We start from the raw sequence: 23,131 nt of genomic DNA on the forward strand, positions 1-23,131 counted from the left end.
TCGACCAATCAAATCACATTCGCCATGACACTTTTCTTATTTGCGGGATCAGTATAACGTCACCTATCTACATGGTAGTAGTTTTGTATTCGAACGGCGAACGTAAACTCGATCGGTTAAATCACTCTGTTGTAATTTTTAAAAACTTGTTTCAGCTTTTTTAAAATAATACATATCTGTATACATATATATATATATACACATACCATATTGTAATAATATTAATATATTTTTTGGAAATATTTTTTACGTTTCATGAAAAACGTGGTCCTCTTTCTTATGTATACCGAAAGTATCTGTGTTACCACTACTATATTATTACTCCGTGGTATTTTATTTGCTTATACTTTTATTAAGTATATACCAGCAGTTCCGTTATAAGCCAAACTGACTTATCTACAAAGCAGCCATTTAAGTTTTCAGTGTCTGAAATTAACTCCCCCCAAGCGTAGCTTGGGCGGAATTCGTATCGTAACACATTACAATTTATAATGCATTTTGTAAGACTATCTATACAAAATATTTATATTATTCTTTTGAGAGTATAATTTAATTCCAAACGAGAAAGAAAATGTTGAGATTTCTTTCGCGACGACGAGCACGTAGTGTAACTGGGCAAAACACCTCGTCCCAGATTAAAAATCAGAGGTTACTTAGCAATAAAAATGTTGTGCAATGTAGAGTTGTTTTATTAGATGGAACTGACTTGCCTATAGAATTATCGGTATGTTTTCATTTATATATACATATGTACTTATATAAATTTTACATATCTAAATAATCAATTATAATGTATATGTGTGTGTGTGTGTGTGTGTGAATGTACATATATATATATATATATATATATATATTTATTTATTTTTTGCAGAAAAAAGCTCTGGCCAGTGATTTATATGAACAGGTATTTTATAGTTTAGATTTGATAGAAAAAGATTACTTCGGATTGCAATATACGGATAGTAATAATGTTCAACATTGGTTGGATCCAACAAAACCGATAAAAAAACAAGTAAAAAGTAAGCACTTTTATTTTAATTGTCAATAGTTAAATGTGTATTATATGTTATGTACATTTTATACGTTTAGAAATTTTTAATAATAAGTAAGAAATTTTTAATAATAAATAAGAAATATATTGTTGTTCTAACATAAGATTTTATTATAGTTAATTTATTTTTGTTTTTCTTTTTTCTCTCTCTCTCCTTTTTATACAGTCGGACCGCCATATACACTCAGACTCAAAGTAAAGTTTTATTCTTCAGAACCAAACACATTGCGCGAAGAATTAACTCGGTATCAATTTTTTTTACAATTAAAACAGGATGTATTAGAAGGTAAACTTCATTGTCCACATCAAGTGGCTGTTCAGTTAGCTGCTTTGGCTCTTCAATGTGAGTATTTTTAAGAAGATTTATGATATTTGATAATAATAAATGTAATTGTGTAATATACGATAGTCGAATTTATTTTAGCTGAATTAGGCGACTATGATCCAACTATGCATAGTGCTGCAACGGTATCTGAATTCAGATTTGTCCCAGGACAAACAGAACAAATGGAATTAGAGATACTTGAGGAATATGCCAAATGTTCAGGTCTCAGTCCAGCGCAAGCCGAATCGGCTTATCTCAGTAAAGCAAAATGGTTAGATATGTATGGAGTTGATATGCATACGGTTCTTGGCAAGGATGCATGTGAATATTCATTGGGTTTAACGCCAACTGGAATACTTGTTTTTGAGGGGATGCAGAAAATTGGTTTATTTTTTTGGCCAAAGATTGGTCGTTTGGATTTTAAAAAGAAAAAGTTAACGTTGGTAGTCGTAGAGGAAGATGACGAAGGTAGAGGAGAACAAGAGCATACGTTTGTTTTTAGACTAGTCAATGAGAAGGCATGTAAGCATTTGTGGAAATGTGCGGTAGAACATCATGCCTTTTTTCGTTTACGTGCTCCTGTCAAGGGTACCAGTGGTCGTCAAAATTTTTTCCGCATGGGATCACGTTTTCGTTATAGTGGAAAAACTGAATTCCAAACTACTCAATTAAATCGAGCTCGCCGTACTGTTCAGTTTGAACGCCGACCGAGTCAAAGATACGCGCGTCGACAAAGTCATGTTTTACGAGAACGTCAACGCCAACAAGTAGATCAGTTACAGCAACCACTTACTAGTCAGTAATAAATATATTTTCTTAAAATTTATTTTTTATTATTATTATTTTTTTTTTTTTTTTTTTTTTTTTTTTTATTAGACTTCAGAGTAAGTAGAAATTATAAATTATAATTTTTAGCCGAAGAAGAACCTCTGCAACGTCAGCCAAGTCACAGTAGTACAAAATCGTCAGATTCCAGTGTACAAGGGGCATCATCACCTTTGGTAGATTCTTTGTTAAAATCCCTTGCTAAAGATCAACAACCTCTTGAATCAAGAAATCAAACAGCAGTTGTTAATACTGAAAAAGAATCTGAGCCTGTAAAATCTACATTACCTGTCGACAATGCAGCTAATCAAGTGCAATTAGTACCTAATAATCAAGTCGGTGGTACTTCATCATTACCACCTCGTACTCCAATACCACCAGAATCACTTAAATGTAATATATTGAAAGCAAAATCCCTTGAACAGGGTAAAAATTCCAATTTAATTTCTATTACGTCTGTGGATCAATCTGCAGTTACAGTAAAAAACAGTCAGCATACTGATGCGGCAACTATTGTTTCAGTGGTAAGTTCAATTGAATTGTCACAATTAGAAAAACTTGTTATTATTATTTTGCTATAGGATTTATTTTGCTTATTATGTATTTAATTGTATTGTGAATTTGTCTATTTATATCAAAAATTAAGTTTGCAAATGCATATATTTGTAAAGTACATATATATGTAGAAGAATCATATATACAAGAAAACGATAAAGTCTAGTCCTTTGAATTCATGTCCTATGTATTGTTTTGCATAATCAGCTTTCAGCTATAAAGTCGTTTGCTTTCTTTTGCGTTTCCTTGACTATAGGGCGGAGATAAATTAACACTTTCCGTTAGTGGAGCTGAAGTAAGCCCTTCATCAGATTCCACTGTAACCGTAACACATTTCTCCTTGGACAATTGGGGCCAAATAGAACAAACAACTACACCATTCAATCCAAAATCAAATCAATCTCAAAATCCATTCAATCCATTTACTACCGATAGTAAAAACGAAGCTACTAATGATGGTTCTGATATTACTGACACAGTCAATACAGAAGATGAAAAGAAAACGAATACAAATCCTTTTATAGATTCTAATCCATTTTTGGGTTTACTAAACCCATTTAAAGAATTACAACCAACAGTGGAAAAGAAAAATGAGCCAGATACTAATGATAAAACAGCTCAAGCAAGAGTTGTTAAAACTGAAGAGATTCAAACTATAAGAACAACGATTACACACAAGGTTAGTTTTATCATCCCTCTGGTGCTTGCAAATTATATTTAAGACCTATAATGCTAGCTGTGCGTTTGCTTCATTTTATATATTAATTATATGTATGTTTAAATTTTTGTGATACAATTTCAATGAGAGAAAAAAATATGCTTTGATCTTGTACGTAAATGATATCATATGACTTTTTATTTTATCCATTATAAAGGATGATAGCCCAGCTGTATCTGATATCAGTCCATGGTTAGTAGCAGATCCATCCCAAGCTCCAACAACAGAACAATCACCAGGCAAACAAACAGTCATAACTAGAAAAACGGTAATAACGACACAGCTATAAATTAATAATTATATATTTGTTATATCCTTTTATTTTTACACACAACACATTCCTATTATATACTTGATGAAATAATGGCAGCAAATTAATATGATTTCCTTTTCAGTCTATTTATTTGTTTTTCATCTTGTTTAGTTTTTCTTCTTTTTTTATTTTTTTATTTTTTTTATTTTTTTTTTTTTATTTTTTTTTTATTTTTTTTTTCTTTTTTTTTTATAAATAGATCACATAAATTTATAATTTCCAAATAAGTAAAGAAATGCGTGTGATAAAGTATTTGACAGAAGAAAAAGATATTTTTTTATAGTAAATAAGTATTCATAGATCATATGACTTTGAAATGAAGTTTGCATTTATATATTATCTAAAAAAAAAAAAAAAAAAAAAAAAAAGAAAAGAAAAGAAAAAAAAAAGAAACGAACAAACAAACAAATGCATAACTTTTTTCATATATTTACATTGCATTTAAATATGCTTTATATTTCATAGTATTATGATACTAACTCACAGATCTTTTAATAATATATTATAAATAAGTGTCCTTACAGTTCAGTAAATGCGACAGTTCATTAAATATGCATTTATACCAGATAAAATATGGTGCTTGTGTTCGATGTAAAGACTATAAAGAAAAAAAAAAAAGGTTCAAGCATTTATATATTATATCAATGTGCCTTTACATTTAAAAAATAAATTTATTCTGGAGTTAGTATATATATATATTGATATAAGTAATATGTATCTTAAAAGACATTTCTAGAAGCAAAAAGAATTTAGAGCCATGTATACTGTTATTAGAACAACATATATTATATACAACAACCGTTTCATATATACATACATATATATATATATATATATATATATATATATATATATATATATGTATATGTATGTATATACTGTTTTATTATTAATATTAAGATATTGCCATCATGTTATTGCATATTATATATAAAATTGTATAAAGAAGGGAAGTTCTTACAGACAATATTTTTACAACTACAAACATGAGAACGATAATGATTCAAATCAACCAAGATTTTTATGCAAGACTCCTATAGATTGTGCAATATTATATACATTTTATTATTTTCAATTATAATTAATAATAATTTATTTTTATAACATATCACAAGACAGACCAATATAATAATATTTATTTCAATATTATTTAAAATATGAAAATGAATAAATTTTAATCCCCGAATCCTCCAATAAAATTTTTCATGATAAATAAGAGACTGATACTTACCTTATAAGAAATTTTTATATAAAATTTTTTATAAAATACTTATATAAAAAAAAAAAAAAAAAGAAAAAAAATATAATATAAGCAAATTATTTTAATGATATTTAAAATGAATGAGAATTAATATATTTTTTATGACTTCAAGGTATAATTTTAATCAAATCATATTAACAATTTATATATAAACATTTGAGATAATATTGCACAATCTGCTTATTACATAAGTGCAGCTTAACAGTATTGCTTAATATTTTAAATTGTATACATGATAAAACTGGAAAGGCTGTATTATATTCTTCATATATCAGATAAAAGTTGTTTATTGTTTGTAAAAACAAAAAATAAACTATCGAAAAAAATAGTATTATTATATTTTAAAAGAGATTACTGAGACAAATTAATAAGAATTGAAAGTAATACATCGTTTTGGTAATTTAATGTATGCTGCATTTATATATATATATATAAAAAGAGAGATTTTAGTAATACAGATATATGCATATACATAAAGCTGTTAATTTCAAGATTTAATAAGTGAGGTAAATGATTAAAAGATATATTACAGACTTTAATTTTAAATAACATTCATTATAGTAAATTTATAAATACTTATACTTGTCACTATGATCCATTAGCAAAATTAATGAATGACTTCTCTTTTAGAATGAGAAAACAAATCCTTTATTTTCATAAGAATTCACTTGTATAATTTGTTATTCGTACTATTCGTTATTAAAGTAAATTTCAAACATTGTAGCTCACATTATATTTTATTGTATTTTTTTCTTTTTTTTTTTCAATTTTTTTGTTTTTCTTTTTTACTTTTTTTTTATTCTTTTTTTTATTTTTTTTTATTTTTTTTATTTTTTTTTTTTAACTAATAAATCATTTTTCAGTATCAGAAAACTTTTCTATGGACGGATACGGCAAAAAAATTTTTTTTTTTTATTTAACTAATGCCACTATAACAATATCTGTTATATTAATAAATATTTATGAAAAAAAGTTCTCACTTTTTCTGTATTAGATATACAGAACAAAGTAATGAATAATATATGACATATAATTGTTTTCTTTCACTTTCAAATTGATTCATTAAAATGATCCGTACTTAATTTAATTTTAATCGAATCTATAAGTAATTTATTTACGAAAATAACGAATGACATAGTTAAAGAAGATGTAGAAGTATTTTATATATTTTAATGAGATGTACTTATATAAATGTCAATAATTGCATATAAAGCATAACATAGATTTGAAATATATACAATATATAAATGTAAGTAATTGTTTATCATATATTATAGTGAAAGCTCTTTTCCTCGATGCAGGAGTTATCTTTTTTTTTCTTTTTTTATATTATATAAATTTTACCTTTGTTATGCTTCTGTATAACTATTGACAAACATTCATTACATCATATTTACATATTATGCTTGATATAATATATACAATGCTGAGGATGCTTTTTGTGATTCTATTTCTTTTTTCTTTTTTTCTTTTTTTTTTTTCCCCCTTTCATTTCAGATAATGCCATAAAGCATAATATGTAAATGTAAGCATTTTAAATGACACACTATTTCATTGGAGTACCAATATATGAATACATTATAACATTAATAATAGGCAATTTTTTTTTTGCTTATGTCCTTAGTCATCCTTAATTTGTGTTATGTATTTAGATATATATGTGTGTACATCATATATACAACACATACATACATTTACATTTGTCATGTATTTACACACAATATTATTATTATTATTATTATTATTATTATTATTATTATTATTAATATTAATATTAATATTGATACCCTGATAAAATCCGTCCTAATGTGTGTCATATGCTGTGTATTAAGTAATGTATGTACGACTTTTGCTTTTTAATAAAAACATTGTATCACTAAAACAAAATACCGGACTTTGAAAGAATTTTTTATATATGTAATTAATTAAAATTATTTATTATTTTGCAAACCTACATATCACAAAAATAATTTCTTGCTAGTCAAATATATAATATTTTTAAATTTCGTGTTTACATGATTTTGTTATATATATTAAAAAACTTTTTCTTTTATTTTTTTTGTTTTTTTCTTTTTTTTTTGTTTTTACCTAATCGTTAAACATAATAATTCGATAATTTCATATATAGCGTCGCAAAACATATAAAAATTACTAGAAATAGCATCTTAATTTCTTTTTTGTTTTTTATGTTTTTAATGAAGATATGCAAAAATAATTACTCAAAGTTTCTTTTACAAAATCCTTATTTTAAAATCAGCATATTATTCTATAGGCCAAAGTTAATTTATAATAATATCTTAGCGCGAGAATATTTAATGACTATTGATAAATGTTGATTATATATACTAATTATATTATATTAGAATTATAACAAACAATCGAATATTGTGACAAATATTTAAGTCATGTTTATATAAATAATTAAGTAGGCATGTAATTATTAAAATGATATATTGCATGACGTATCGCTTATTACGCTGCTTCAACTTTAAGTAGTCATATTATTGTATTCAATATACATAGTATTATACATAGTATTCGCGAATTATTTTTATATCATTTCACTTCAATTTGTGCCTAATAATTTAATTTATCTCAATATTATTTTATATATATATATATATATATATATATAAATATATATATATTTTATATATATATATAAAAGATTGCTTTTAAAAATTGAAGTACTAATATTTAAATATCAATTCCGTATATATATATATATATATATATATATATATATATATATATATAGGCTCACACACACACATATATATATATATATATACACATATATATATATATATATGCGAAGCTATGATGCACAATAGGTCACTTCATTATAATTGAGGCTATTAAATAAATATTTAACAACGCTTAATTTTCTATAATTCATAAATAATAAGATAATAAATTTTTTCTATATCTAGTTATAAAAAAATTCATATGTTATAATCGTTCTTTAGTTTATCGAATATTTACATTATTACTTTAAAAACTGGTATTCGATATATATCACACTAGAAGCATTAACAAATAAATATATCTGGCTAATGATTTCAATTAAATTAAAACATACATCTATTCATACTAATTTGTAAAATTAATTGATTATTCAACATTAATATGTTAAAACGTATAACACTGGTCGATTCAAACTTGTAATATTAAATAGATTTAAGTAGGCATTCCTTTTTACATTTTATTTGCTTTTTTTTTTTCTTTTCTTTTTATTTGTATTTTAACCGAACAACCTAATTTCGAATAAAGCAAATTAAAGCAGAACTACGTTAGATAGGATTACCCATGATAAAAATGTATATTTATATATTGATTATCTATCAAAATATTCTACCCCCCCCCCTCCCATCCTATCTAAACTCGTTCTTCTTTAATGTGTATTATATTAATCTATATTATTAATAATCTATTTTATAGCAGATCGTTCGCTGCTGTGCGGTAAACTTTTATTTGAATCAGCTGAAATATCGCTACTGTTATCTGGACTGTATTCATTTCTAAAAACACTGTCAGATTGGGAATGCGTTGGTGTTGATAATTCTGATACCAAAGGTGTAGATTCATCATCACTATCGCCAGCTGCGGATGTTGATGAAGTTGTTCCAATCAAACGATCTTTCAACTTGGATAATTTTTCCAAGCTAGCGTGTGGAACGTTAATGGGTATCGCCGATGTCGATATCGTTGGTATTGTATCGTCGCTAAGGGTTGATACAGAACGTCTTTTCTTCGCCGAATATAAGGAAGTTGTTGGCTTTAAAGGTATATTATTTCCCACGTAGTTTTCATCGGTGGATTTAGATCTAAAGGCAGGTCGAGGTGAAGGTGGAGGAGAAACAAAAAGGGAGGACGGTCTGCTATTGCAATGACTTCCAGTTCTTCTTAAACTTCTACTACGACCATGAGAACAAGTGGATCTTGTACTTCGTTGAGAAGCTATGCTATGTTGAGAATTAGCGCGATGTAGATGTATCGTTGAGTCACATGAACTATCGTCAGAACTTTCCCGTTCATTGTTAACCGGTACCCAATGAAAAAGTGGATTGGTTTGTAGAAGGACGTAGTCCGTATCCTGAGTTGACGCAACTCGTCCTAAAAACAATAATCCGTTGTCATGTCTTCTTTATTTCTCTCATGTTTATTCTCTTAAGAATTAATATCGCTTTATAATTATTTATATATTGGCGGTATTAAAGAGAGAGAAAAAAAAATAAATAAAAAGAAACAAGGCTTGGACAAATAAACACATATAAATACACAATATACAATGTACAGATGCACAATAAAACACAATAAAACAAATCCCTGTAACAAGGAAACGAAAAGAAATTTTTTTCTCCTTTCTTTTGTGTTGGGTAAACATTCAATTTATTTGTATTATTGTATACAGCTTATTTTTTAAATAAAGACGCATCAGTCTTTTATCTTATGAATGTAAGCTGCAATGAAGAATAATATATTATATTTATAAGCACACAGTTTATTGCTAAAATTCTTATAACATATAACACATTGCATTTGGATATTTTACACGTGGTAAATAAAGCATACAAATTTAACACTATTAGGATTATTATATGCAACATGTATTAATTTTTAATGTTACACGATAAAATTTATTGCTATTTATATTTTCTCTTTTTAATTTCTTTTTTACAGATAGATTTTAGAATTACGGATATTTAAGGAAAATTAAAAAATATTCATTTTATATTAAATAATACTTAAATAATTTTATCCTTTTTCTTTTATATAGAAATATATCATTATAATAATAACTGACCCTTTATTGTACCGCAGGAAAAAATAGATTTTTGCAAAATTTTTTAATTATAACAAATTTGAACTTAATGATCACATTAGAAAATTAGATCAAACGTAAAAAATTCTTTCATTTAATAGTATTAATATATGTTGCATATGAAATTTTTTCATTTTTGTACTTTAATATTTCAATAAGTTTTGTACTCGAAGTCATTCAATATTTTTTTTATGATTACTTCCAAACTTATTAAATCGTTTATAAAAGATTAATCATACAAATAAAAGTTCTTTTCATTTTTTTTTTTCTTCCTTTCCTTTCTCTTCCTTTTTTTCTTATGAAGTATTGTTAATAAAACGCAAAGTGATTTCACTACTCACTAAAAACAACAATTAATGCAATATGACAATCACATTTTCAAACGTAACAGAGTAAATATATATCTATGGAAGTTATGTACTACTAGAGCACATTGAAGCATCTCGTCAATTAACAATATGAAAAATATAAAACTCTTTTGAAAATAAAACATGTCACAGTACTTTTTTAAATGTTCGAACTTAACTATATATGTATATACTTAAATATATCAGATCTACGTATTAAATCTAACAAATTATATACATAAAAACATTATTTCATTTATATATTGCATATGCAATTATTAAAGAATGATATCCCCTTCTATTGATATGTATAATCACTCATTATATATCGCAATGCTTTGGCACATTTATTTTAATTGTAATATTGAATAATTTCAAAACGAGAATTAAAAATTTTATAATATGGATCTATCTATTTATAGTGAATATTTATATAGATTACATATTTATTGTCTCTGTTTATATATATATATATATATATATATGTATATATATATTTACAAAAATAAGATCTGCAATACTGTCACATTATTATATGTTTCGTAGAAATAAAAAAGCACAAAAAAAAGATAATAATGCAGTATATATACATACATACATACATACATACATACATATATATATATATATATATATTTCTTTAATTGAACTGTAGCTTTCCATTACTATTATTGACAGTATCGCAGTATCAGCAAGGTTGCTGTGGCTCTTGAATAACAACCAGGGGCAGTGAAAGTGGTAGAGAAGAGGGCTCACCTGAAAGTGAGTCTGTTGGTGCCGTCGGTGGATTTGGAAGATCCAATACATCTTCGCAAGCTTCTTCATTTAAGGTTTGTAAAGCACCGCATATCATTTGTTCTTCTAAAGTTACCTGCAATAGATCAATATCATGTATTTTCTCTTTCAGAATGTACCTTTTTTTTTTTTAAATGATAAAAAAAAGAATTGAACTTCAAATTGAAATATTCTATAATAAGGTATAAAAATTAGGAATAATCTCACCTGATACTAAAAGCCAAGATACGAATGTAAGAGACAATATATATATATATTGTATTGTAAGTATGAGTTTATTTATTGTAAAATTTTATTTTTTATGATCATAAATAATCTATTTACCTGTTTTTCCATAATAGATTGTTTTGCTTGATCCCGTCGTGGTGGTGCATCAGTTCTGGATATTCCCTTTTCTTTTTCATTATGAACAGGTACGCGAACAGAATTAGTTTGCAAAGTGTGTTCTAAAATGTAAAAATTTGAGATATATATATATATGTATAAAATCGATAGGTCTTATAAAATGTTTTATAGGATGTAATATTATAGTTACCTTTCCGTGTGATAGGCTCGAGTCCTACTGTAAATCGTACGCTCCGAGAAGTCTCATCTTGAGTACCGATTGATGATACTTCAAATTCTCTGAGGGATACTATTATCATACGAAATAATTCCCAATCACCAAACGCCATTTTAAGTACCTAAAAATAAAATATTTTATTATTTCGTTTATATAATTATATCATAAAATTGATATTTAAAGCAATATTATGCAATACTTACTTTCTTTAATTCTTGCAAGTCACAATGAACCAAAACTTTTCCATTAATGTTATTGTCTCTGATTACATTTTTATATTGCGGTGCTTGATTTATATTAAAACCTTCGATTTTATCAAGAAGATCACAAATCTCATTCACGCCCATGGAAGATAATTTTGTTTCAAGAACTTCTGACTGTGTGTAAATAAAAAAAAAAAAGAAAAAAAAAAAAAAAAGAAAAAAGAAAAAAACCAACATTATAAATTTGAAATTTACAAAGGGATATAATTGAATTTCATTTTTTACAAGGATATTACTGGTAATGCAGTAGTTGCAGAAAGTGGTTTAGGTTCTGCAGGCGGTACGTGTACCCAAGGGTTAGCAGACCAATCAAAATTTGGTTGATAAGTCCATGATGGTCCTGGTGGAATGTATTGTTGTCCCGGTAAATTCGGAGTTCTATTAACTTTTATACCACGATTTGTGACAATAGATTTGTTTAGATTAGATGGATTATAAATATTAGTTTGCGGATTCCACGGCGTAATTTGTTTATAATGAGTTAAATTAATCTCTTCGTCTAATCCTTGCTGTTCTTCCTTTATTTTCTTTTTAATATAAGGATCAAGATTAATCGTAAATGGTAAAAATATTTTCATGTCGCTAACATGTAAGCTAGAACGATGAAAGGTCAAAAAAACATCCAATTTACGTTCGTCTCTATCCATTTCAAGAAGAGGCTGAACATCTTTTAGTACTGGTATTTGTGGACGCACTCTAGAAATGAAATAAATATATGGAATAGAGAAATTCATATCTTATAAAAAAAAAAAAAAAAAAAATATATATATATATAAGTACTTTATCATTTTCACATACTTATCGTAAAGACTTTTCAATGACATGGAATCATCCAAACTATCCTCGTACATATCATAATGTAATATCAACCAAGATGTCCTAAAAGGCCATTGTTCTGTTATGTTGATCCAACTGGCAAGATGATACCAATTAAAATCAATCTGGAATGCTTTCAATAACCTTCCAGTGACATAAACAACGTTCATTAATCTTCTCATACTACGTGGATTTACATCACTAAAGTAATCATCAGTCAGAAGCATTTTATTAAGATCTTGTGCGCCACCTAATCTATTTAGATTACTACCAATACTGCTAGCAATTGATTCACTCATTCGTAATTTTCTATTACCCTTCCAACCCTGTGGCTTTAATTTTTCATTACTATTCATTATAGCAGATTCTGTACTAAGTCTTCTATTGGAAACAGAATGATGCATTGTACTTGTAGCGGCATAGTTAATGCTCTCCTCGGCCTCCGACCAAGTCGTCTTTTTACCATGTAGTGCAGTTTGTTGTGCAACTTTCACTTTACGTAAACCACTATTTTGTAAATAAAATGGGAGATGAACCATATTACGTAAATAATCATGTCCTCCAATATTCGACTCGGTAAATAATCTTCTACTGTTTACTTCTACTGCCTTTTTAAAAAAAAAAAAATATATATTACAAATTAATGCTCATATATTCTCATAATAATTCTCAAAAGGTACTTTCACCTTAGCTATAATATGTGGATCAATGGCTAATATCACCACAAATGGATATCCATTATCACTAAATAAAGCCTGTATGGCATCTAGAACAAGTAGAACTTTATCTTGTTCACAACTGTCTAAACCATCTACTATTAAAACTAATCTACTTTGTTGAGACATGAAGCTATCTAAGCATTTCACCTGTATCGAATTAGGAAAAGAAATGAATTATTTTTAAAATAAGATATATTTTCATTGTATATTAATATACTTTTATATGCGCATACCATTTCAGTCATTAGATTAACTTCACTTCTTAATGTTTGTATAAAACCTTCGCTCTTTAATGTTTCTAATTTTGATATACTATGTTGCAGATGTCTTCTCTGCGAGAACACAAGCGCTTTTAACGTCCGACTCCATGTATATAAATTTGCTATAATACTGATAATTAATACTAAGGCAACAGTTATCATAATGATATGCGCTGTAACCTTCTCAATAGTTGGTCTAAAATAATAATAATAATAATAATAATAATAATAATAATAATATATTCCTTTATATTATTCATTAAATATAAGATACAATGTTAACTTAAATACTTACTCGTTATTAGACATATCTATGAGGTAGACTGTAAGTACTGATATACCAAGAAGTAAACTGCAGAAGCAGAATTCAAATATAACAACATATGGTAAACAACAAAGATGTCTCCACTTCCAAGTAGTGGTAGACTTATCAAATTTTGGTCTAAATGCTCTGTATAATCTCGTAGATAAAGAACCAAAATCATTTTCAATTGAATCATAAAGAGATCCCACCATTTGTACAACCGCATTTTCTCCGGCAGCCGTTGTACCGACTCTAGTTTGATCCGTGAAATAAAACTTGATCGGCTGAACGGTTATTCCATCGTGAACACTTCCGCCAGGTGGATGGCAAAATATTACTTGCAACAGTAACTTCAAAGAATTCAATTTTGTTGTAAAAGCTACTGTAAAATTGGATGGCCAATACCAATCATATCTATGATAAAACAAACAAAGAAACAAACAAAAAATTTACTTAAACGAAGGGGACTATATCGAAGTAATTCAATTTCACTTTGTTTGTTTAATATTACCTCTTATTAGCATACCAAACAAGCACCAAGAATGTGTAAATAATAAAAATAAGACTAATGCCGCACGCAAGACCAATTATCCACGATTGTACAAGAAGACCCGTTGTAACACCAACTAATAAAGACACATGTGTAACTACTATGAACAATAAAGTAGAAAATTGGAATACTGGATCGATCCATTGACGTGCAAAATTTTTCATTTCCTCTGAAAGATAATATCAATATATTGGACTGATGTAAAAACATAAAAAAAATTCCAAGCAAATAGAACTTCGTATTTACCTCTTAATTTATTTAATAAAAATGATTTCCCAGAACCCCATTTGGCATATAAACCAACTGTTATTGGTGTTGACAGTGAGGGTTCGCTAAGTATATCTGCTAACGCGCTACTGTATAAATCATAACCAAGCATATTTTCATTATCCTCGTTAGTATTAAGCCGACCTATAACAAAATTAATCATATTTCATTATATACGGTATCAATGTGTGGTGTTACGTATATATATATATATATATATATACGTATATAAAATTGATTCACATACGAGCACCAAATATTTGTCCTAGAATTGTCTTAGGATGATTGATATCTATATTATATGGCGTTTCTCCTTGACGATTCGGACGATATAGTAACTGACTGTTCTTTGGATTTCTCAATAATATTTCAACTATGCCTTTAGATCTTGCACGCATAGCAATGTGTAATACAGTATCGCCTTTCCTATCGGTTGCAGAAACTTTCGCTTTTTTGTCTAACAATAATTGCACAATTTCAGCGTTGCGCGATCTTACTCCTCGTAATAATGGCGTATCACCGTCTTTTGTTGCAATTTCTAAATCTGGATTAGCACTTAGTAATAGTTTTAGTATTGCCGTGTTACCCTTTTCTACAGCTATATAAGTTGCAGTTTTTCTATCCTAAAAAACATATTAAAAAAATGTTTCATGTTAAATAAATTTTATCAATGTTTTGAATGAATTAATTTATCGTACCTTTCCAGCTATATCAACATCAGCATATTTTTTAAGAAGGGATTCAACGACTCCTCTATGCCCGCCCTTGACAGCGTGTATCAAATTAGTATCACCAGATCTATCTTGAATATTGACATAAGCTCCGGCATTCAAAAGTGCATTAGCTATCTCGTGATGACCCTCTCGACAAGCTATCGCCAAGGCCGTACATCCATCTTTGTCAAGAGCATTTACATTCGGCTTATGTTCCAAAAGCAATAGAACTACGTCTATATGGTTACCGAGTGTCGCCACAAGAAGAGCTGTCCATGAATACTATAACGTAGCAGATTTTCGTACCGGTCATTTATCTTAAAGAAAACCTGTATTTTTCTTACTTTTTTTTTTTTTTTTTTTTTTATATATATATATATATATATATACATTATATCAACGAATAAAAGTGTCTTACCATGCCAGCCGTATCTACGTTTGCACCGGCTTTCAACAATGTATCAACTATCTCCACGTTTCCTTTTCTAGAACCCCAAACTAAAGCCGTAGTACCGTACTAGGAAAAAAAAAAGAAAGAAAAAAAAAAAAACAATTATGTTAATTAGATAAAAACAAATTGAAATCCTTTTCCAATGTTAATAATAAATTACCTTATCGCCAACATTGACTTTAGCACCATGAGCAATCAGATCTTTAACTATTTCAGAATATCCTCTACCAGCTGCCCAAAGTAACGATGATATATGAAAGTTTCCATGGGCATTGACATCAGCACCACGTGTTATTAACATCTTCACCGTTGTCGATCTACCCTTATATGTCGCCCACATAAGTGGCGTCCATCCTCCCTAAAAATCAAACTCGACAATAACGTATATGTTCGATTGAATATATATATATATTATCTTGAGGATGCAAATTAATTTCTTCTTCTTTAAATATATAATTTTTTGTACCATATCGCGATGTTCCAAATCGGCGCCATGATCCAATAATTCAGAACAGATTTCTGTATGACCTTCCTTGGCCGCGCAAAGTAATGCCGTCCAATTATCCTAAAATGTTTAAAGAATGAATTATTTTGGCGTATCGTTTAATACGTTAAATTGTTAAAATAAGAAAAGTAAATACGCTTACCACGTCCTCGGCGTTAACGTCGGCACCATAATTAATGAATTCCCGAAGAAATTGGATCTTGCCTTTAGCTGCTGCAAGGATGAGGGCTGTGCTACCGTTCTGCATGAAAAAAAAAAAAAAAAAAAAAAGAAAAAGAAAAAAAAAAGAAAAAAATATCATTAAAAAAGAAAAAAAGATAAAGAAAGAAAGAAAGAAAGAAAAAGAAAGACAGAAAACAAATACGATTAGTTCGTTCATAAATACGAAAACCTTTCTGACGTTAATAGGAATTGATTGACGTCTGTCCTTACCTCATCTCGGTCATCAACCTGTGCTCTTTTATTTTCAAGAAAATTTTGCAAACCAGCGAGATTGTCATCCGTGATGTAGCTGGCAAGCGACCGATAACAAAGCGATACCATCGAGTCAGTCCGATGCAAAGTCTGTGAAAAGTTTGATAAGAAAATGTTAAATATTATTATTTGATTTCCTTTGTTCGATCGAAAAAAAAAACAAAAAAAAAAAAAAAAGAAAGAAAGAAAGAAAGAAAAGAAAAAAATAAATAAACACATTTAATCTCGTTTTAAACACACTCAAGGCAATTTCAATTCAATATTCACTTACATCTAAATTGCTGTGATTTGAAATCCTTCATTCTAAATTAATCAAACACCTCAAGGAATACTTAAGCACTTTTCAACAACAACAAAAAATATCTCATCCTTACCAAGCATAATTGCAAGCAGATATTAATTCTCAAACCACACAGTTTCGATCATATTTTATGATAAAAATAAATCATCGATCGTACATGTCTTTCAGGATTAAGATGTGTTACGATTGTACAATTTATATATAGTATAGTAATGTTACCTTTTTCTTTTTTCTTTTTTCTTTTTTTTTTCGTTTTCTTAACACATTTCAATGCTTTCGTAAATTTCGCATGAAATATGAATTTTTATTTGTAAAAAAAAGAAAAAAGAAAAAAGAATTCACTTATATATTTATTCTCTCACTTATTTCGTAAAAAAAAAAGTTAATATATTCTATTACATGCACACGGAGCATTGTTAGAATTCGGCGCATATTAATTAAAATGGATTTTTCAATCCTATAACAATCTTGTATATACCAGATAATTATTATTGACGACAATTATTTTCACAACATTTAAACCCAAATTAATCTTTCATTCATAGATGTTAAAGGCGAAAATTATAGAGAATGAAAAGAAGAAAAATGAAAAAGAAAAAGAAAAAAAAAAAAAAGAAAAAGAAAAAGAAAGAGTGAGATAAAAAAACGCAGCTCATTAAATGCAATTTGGCTTAAAAGAAAAAAAATTTTATGATAAATCTCCAACCCGAATCGACTCGAATCGAACAAAGTTGTATAATTAAATTTGCTAAATGATAAGATAAAAAGTTCAGTGTCATTATGAACACTCACCGCATATAAAAGTAAGTATACTTTTGACATCATCGCGAACAAAGATTTCTTTTTTTTTTCTTTTTTTTTTTTTTTTTTTTTTTTTTGTTTTGTTTTGTTAATAATTCTTTTTTTACAATTTGTATTGTATTAAACAAATAATTTTCTTTCGTTTATCCCTATTTAATGGTTTGTTTGTTTGTTTGTTTGTTAGTTCGTTCGTTCGTTTTCTATATAGTCAAGAAGTTTATGCACGCTTTACATAATTATTCCTCGTTTACGACAGACATTAATTTCCATAAACTCTCGACGATCCAATCCAATTGTTCTTTTAAAGATGAGGAAGTTACGGGCACAACAACTGTCAGCTAAGATTCTGCGTCGCGCATTTGAAATTTAATTTCGATCGTGAACAGACATCATCGGTTAAATCGGTCGATTTACAATAATAATTTTTATCAGAATTAAATTAGAAAGTAATAGAAGATAAAACGAAATTCGTATTGTACGTTTATATTATAAAAGAAAGAAAAATAAAAAATAAAAAAACAAGAAAAGTAGAACAAAAAATCAAAAAAAAAAAAAAAAAAAAAAAAATAAAAAAAAAATAAAAAAATAAAAAAATAAAGAAAAATAATAATAATAATAATTATCATAACAATTTTACAAGTTTCAAAATACAAAATATAATATGTTTATTTGCGCGATCCGTATCGATTCGACTTCATTAAAAAAAAAAAACAAAAAAAAAACAAACAAAAAAAAACGAAATTAATCCTATAAGCTCGTTTATACTTTTACCTTGGACTTGGGGAAAGAAAAATAAAAAATAAAATCGGATTTGGGATGAGACAAGAAGAAAAAACAAATCAAAAACGAAAAAAAAAGGAACGAAACAAAAGAAGAAAGAAAAAAATAAAAAGATCATGTAGGTTAATGAGAGAGATTTTTAAAACAACGTCAATAGAGAGAAAAAAAAATTCAAAACATCGAGCGAGACAATAAAAACAAAAGGCAGCGTCCAAGATTAAAAATAAAAAAAAAAAAAAAAACACTTGGGAACGTCAGTCCAAGTAGTAAAAACTATTTCGCGAATCCCCTTCTTCGGGCGGAGGTGTTACTGCAAGAAAAAAAAAAAAGGAAAGGAAAAAGAAAAGGCAAAAATTAAAAACCAAAGAAAATAAAAAAGAAAACAAATAAAATAATAGGAAGTCCGAGAAGGGAATATTGAAAGGATATCGTGAGATTTAACACGGAACGAAAGAAACGAGCCGGGAGGAAAAGAAAACAAAAAAAAAAGAACAGAAAAGAAAAACGAAAAAAAATCACAAAAAAAATAAAAATAATAATAATAATAATAATAATAATAATAAAATAAAATAAAATAATAAATAAATAAAAAGAAAAATAGTAAAATGGAGCTGAGCGTGTAATAAAATACAGCGGGAACACGCGGGCGTGCGCTTCGAATTGTCGTCGACTAGAATGACTAACCGTCTGCGAGTGTTTTCGTATGCCGAAGTTGAACTTGCGACCTGTTCCATCGGTCGCCGGGGCAGTGAATGTAATCACGGGTACGTGAATATGTGGAAATACATGATGATGATAGTGGTGATGATGATGGTAACCAAGATCGATGTCCCAGCCGGTACTTTCGGGTATTTGAAGATGAAAAAATGGTAGTTTTAATTTACGTTTACCACCACCATTTTCATTCTTTCCAATGTTAACATTATCCTCGTTCTTAACATTATCCTCTAATCTGTTAACATCCGTCTCGTTGTATGATAAATTGGAAATGGTCACACTTCTTCTCAATCCAAGAGAATTATTTTCTTTCGTATTTGGCAAATAATTACTCGGTACACCTGGGAAAGCACTTGCCAAACTTGGCGCCAAACTTGAACAAATGGCTGCACTTGCTATACTCGATCTTCTTATAGGATTTACATTTGTACCCGACAACACATCCATATACTTAGCTGGCTCCTCTAATTCACTCGACATTGATCTTCGCTCATCTATATTTCTAGGCATTGACAATTCATTTTCTATTTTATAAGATAACGATGGATATTCCTCGATTATTTCCGATTCTTTCTTCTTCTTCTTCTTTTTATTATTATTATCTTCCATTTCTTTACTTTTTGAGATTTTATTATTCTCCTCTTCGATATTACTCATTTCTACGTTCTCGTTCTTTTCTAAATCGTTTATCACCAAGTATGATACCAAAGCTATCTTTATTACTCTCTCTCTCTCTCTCTCTCTCTCTCTCTTTTTTCTTAATCCGATTTTAAGTTTCTCCTGTTATTATTTCCAGTATCATAAAAGTGTGAGTATTAATTTTATCTCATTATTTTCGTCCTTGATTTTTTTCGAACATCTCGTTTACTCTCTCTCTCTCTCTCTCTCTCTCTCTCTCTTTCTTTCTTCCAATTTATCTTCCTCTCTTTTTCTCCAGGATTGACAGAAGTAGACACGTAGACGACATCTCGAACTTCCTTCTTCGATCTCTCTCTCCCTCTCTCTCTCTCTCTCTCTCTTTCTCTTTCTCTCTCTTTCTCTCCTTCTCTCTTGATGTCTTCGAATAATAGAAAACCTTCTCTGAAGATACATATATATGTGACAATATAACGAAACTGCGAACGTAAATGATAAAACACCGATGACGAACAATGAACTTCCTTTTGATTGTTTCATGTTTTGCCTTTCATAGATCATCGTCATATAGCGCGTAATGTCAAAGCATTATATATATATATATATATTTATATATATATATATATATATATTATATATATATTATGCGTTAGTTCGTAAACGTTAACATCGATCAAGCAACTATGTTGTATATATGTTAATAATAGCTAATGCATGTACATATGATACCCATTGAGCTCGTTAAAACTTTTGTACGACACAAAAAAAAAAAAAAAAACAAGAAGAAAAAAAGAAGAAGAAAAAAGAAAAGATAAAACAGTAACGAAAATTTCTATCAAATTATATATGCCAAATAAGATGATCTTGAATTGTTGTGAATATACATGATGAATATATATATATATATATATATATTATTAAATATATATATTATTAGATTAGATATATATATATCTAATCGTTATAATTACTTTCATTCGAATATGATAAGGAAAAAGAAGTAGAAGAAGAAGAAGAAGAAGAAGAAGAAGAAGAAGAAGAAATGAAAACAAAAAAAAACAAAAAAAATTGTCAAGTGCTAATTAATTTTAATTGATACCGTGAAAAACGGACCCTCGACAAAGTGGTGAATCTGAGCATCTTTTCCAAATTGATCCGTCGATCCTCGTGTTTCTTATTTATTTATTTTTTTTATTTTTACTTTTATTTCTTTCTCTCTCTCTCTCTCTCTCTCTCTCTCTCTCTCTCTCTCTCTCTCTTTCTCTCTCTCTCGATGGCGTAGCTATATAATAATAATTATTATTCTCTTGTCCACTTATTATTATTATATGTATATATATATATATGTATATGTATATATATATATGTATATATATTATATTCTTCGAGACTTTTAAAATGATATAAATCTCGCAAACGAAACGAAACAAAACGAAATAAAACGAAATAAAATGACGAATCACATGGTAGATATCTTTATAACGCGGTGCGGACGGTAACGCCGGCAAATAGCTTAAGAACATCGCGTAACACATCGCGTACGGCATTTATATATCGCTGTGGGATCTCTCCTCTCTAAAGTCGTGTACACAGCGAAGAGAAGAATCGTCTTTCCATGCGTAATAGCGCGCATTGCAATCCAACAGTGCCGTGCTATTGACTTCCAAGAACCATGAGTCGCGTTAAACAACTAACAATAATTTTAATCTTAATTATAACGCGACATATACATACATACATACATACATACATACATACATACACAGATACATACATACATACATACATATATAAATTTTGCTAAGGCGAAACAAATAAAAGTATTACAGAGTAAGCAAAAAGGCAATAATAATGAAGTTCAAATTAAACAACTCGCGTCATTAATTTTCCTAACGTTTGTTAATCTTTTATTAAAAATCATCATTATAATTGTATACCTTTCAAAAGCATATTATGATGATGATTTTTATAAAAAATAAATAAATATATATATATATATATATATATATATATATATATATATATATATATATATACGTCCTCAATCGATCTGCAATATTGCGTTTATTTACACGATCTTCATTTCTCACTAATTTTATTGTTATTTTACTCTTTCGACAGGTGATACAAGAAAAACAAAAACGCTCGCCTGCGAAACACTTGTTTGGTATATATATATATAAAAAAAAAAATTTTTAATGTCGTTGCCACATTATTCGTAACAACATTAATACATTAATAATGATCTATAAATGAAACAACAGACGCTGCACTAAGTATAATTTCGATCAATAATAAATTACATTCCATCATGATTTTTATAAATATAACGAAAATAAATAATTTTTTGAAGATGCATTTGTCAGCACTGCAAATCTCACTGGATATATATATATATATATAAAGAAATCATTTGTCGCGAGAAGCATTAAGGAAAATGTTAGTTAAATACAAAATGTCGGCACTTTGCACTCGATAAGCAACCAAATAATAAGCATCGTAACTTGCTAATTGCACTCATAGATGGTTCGCCTCTGCGTGTGTATGTGCGTGTATGTGTGTATGTATGTATGTTTGTGTGCATATGTGTACACGTGGATTAGGTAAAGATGATTTCATCGTGTAATTTATAATTCATCGCAAACACGATCTCGCTTTTTGTAACGTTTATTTGCTACTCCTATTGTAAATTGACGTAATTAATTAATAAATAAGCAAAAGCGATATTGAAAATTGAAAAGAAGAAAAAGAAGAAAGAATAGGAAAAAGGAAAGATAAGAAAATTGATAGATTTTCGATAAATCGATTTGAGGATCGATCAATCTATAAATTACACGAGTACGATGTACACATATGTAAGAGATGCGCGTTATTTTTTGCTCCCTCAAAGAATGAAAAAAAAAATCTTGCGATAAGATGCTCTCTTACGATACGAAGAGAGTCACTTTGATCAATTAAACGAAACGATCAACGAGGAATTGGTTTGTCCTATTGAGA

General features: G+C 28.1%; 2 protein-coding genes across 9 annotated transcripts in view; one reads left to right on the forward strand and one right to left on the reverse strand.

Moving 5' to 3' along the window:
• On the forward strand, positions 1-6,935 carry LOC124425143 (band 4.1-like protein 5). Of its 2 annotated transcripts, XM_046965076.1 has the most exons (7): positions 7-724; positions 872-1,019; positions 1,218-1,394; positions 1,476-2,171; positions 2,292-2,725; positions 3,013-3,435; positions 3,632-6,935. In XM_046965076.1, exons 1-7 carry the CDS (start codon positions 572-574, stop codon positions 3,761-3,763), a joined length of 2,163 nt encoding a protein of 720 aa, XP_046821032.1. In that variant the 5' UTR covers positions 7-571; the 3' UTR covers positions 3,764-6,935. The 2 variants fall into 2 exon arrangements, with proteins under 2 accessions (XP_046821033.1, XP_046821032.1); XM_046965077.1 differs by lacking the exon at positions 3,013-3,435 and having other exon boundaries at positions 1-724.
• A 935-nt stretch (positions 6,936-7,870) lies between these two features.
• LOC124425141 (kinase D-interacting substrate of 220 kDa) overlaps positions 7,871-23,131 on the reverse strand; it is a 21,558-nt gene continuing 6,297 nt past the window's right edge. For 2 of the 7 annotated variants that reach the window (XM_046965073.1, XM_046965074.1), the window contains exons 3-22: positions 16,858-16,989; positions 16,568-16,666; positions 16,387-16,485; positions 16,081-16,278; positions 15,888-15,986; positions 15,455-15,751; positions 15,004-15,379; positions 14,736-14,900; positions 14,451-14,658; positions 13,931-14,353; positions 13,609-13,831; positions 13,343-13,522; positions 12,639-13,264; positions 12,077-12,536; positions 11,781-11,954; positions 11,551-11,698; positions 11,340-11,461; positions 11,223-11,228; positions 10,977-11,091; positions 7,871-9,164 (exon numbers count right to left, since the gene is read on the reverse strand). In XM_046965073.1, coding sequence (XP_046821029.1) covers positions 8,479-9,164; positions 10,977-11,091; positions 11,223-11,228; positions 11,340-11,461; positions 11,551-11,698; positions 11,781-11,954; positions 12,077-12,536; positions 12,639-13,264; positions 13,343-13,522; positions 13,609-13,831; positions 13,931-14,353; positions 14,451-14,658; positions 14,736-14,900; positions 15,004-15,379; positions 15,455-15,751; positions 15,888-15,986; positions 16,081-16,278; positions 16,387-16,485; positions 16,568-16,666; positions 16,858-16,968 — 4,815 coding nt within the window. In that variant the 5' untranslated portion in view covers positions 16,969-16,989 and the 3' untranslated portion in view covers positions 7,871-8,478. Of the gene's footprint in view, positions 9,165-10,976; positions 11,092-11,222; positions 11,229-11,339; positions 11,462-11,550; positions 11,699-11,780; positions 11,955-12,076; positions 12,537-12,638; positions 13,265-13,342; positions 13,523-13,608; positions 13,832-13,930; positions 14,354-14,450; positions 14,659-14,735; positions 14,901-15,003; positions 15,380-15,454; positions 15,752-15,887; positions 15,987-16,080; positions 16,279-16,386; positions 16,486-16,567; positions 16,667-16,857; positions 16,990-19,465; positions 20,676-21,233; positions 21,403-23,131 lie in introns of those variants that run through there. The other 5 variants (XM_046965069.1, XM_046965071.1, XM_046965067.1 and 2 more) reach the window with 5 other exon arrangements.

This window comes from Vespa crabro, chromosome 6 (genome assembly GCF_910589235.1).
Source record: "Vespa crabro chromosome 6, iyVesCrab1.2, whole genome shotgun sequence".
Classification (NCBI taxonomy): Eukaryota; Metazoa; Arthropoda; class Insecta; order Hymenoptera; family Vespidae; genus Vespa; species Vespa crabro.

Coding starts and splice junctions, on each gene's coding strand:
- LOC124425143 (XM_046965076.1), top strand. CDS start 572: ATGTTGAGATTTCTTTCGCGACGACGAGCACGTAGTGTAACTGGGCAA. Junction 1,395..1,475: donor AGCTGCTTTGGCTCTTCAAT/GTGAGTATTTTT, acceptor AATTTATTTTAG/CTGAATTAGGCGACTATGAT. Junction 2,726..3,012: donor CGGCAACTATTGTTTCAGTG/GTAAGTTCAATT, acceptor CCTTGACTATAG/GGCGGAGATAAATTAACACT.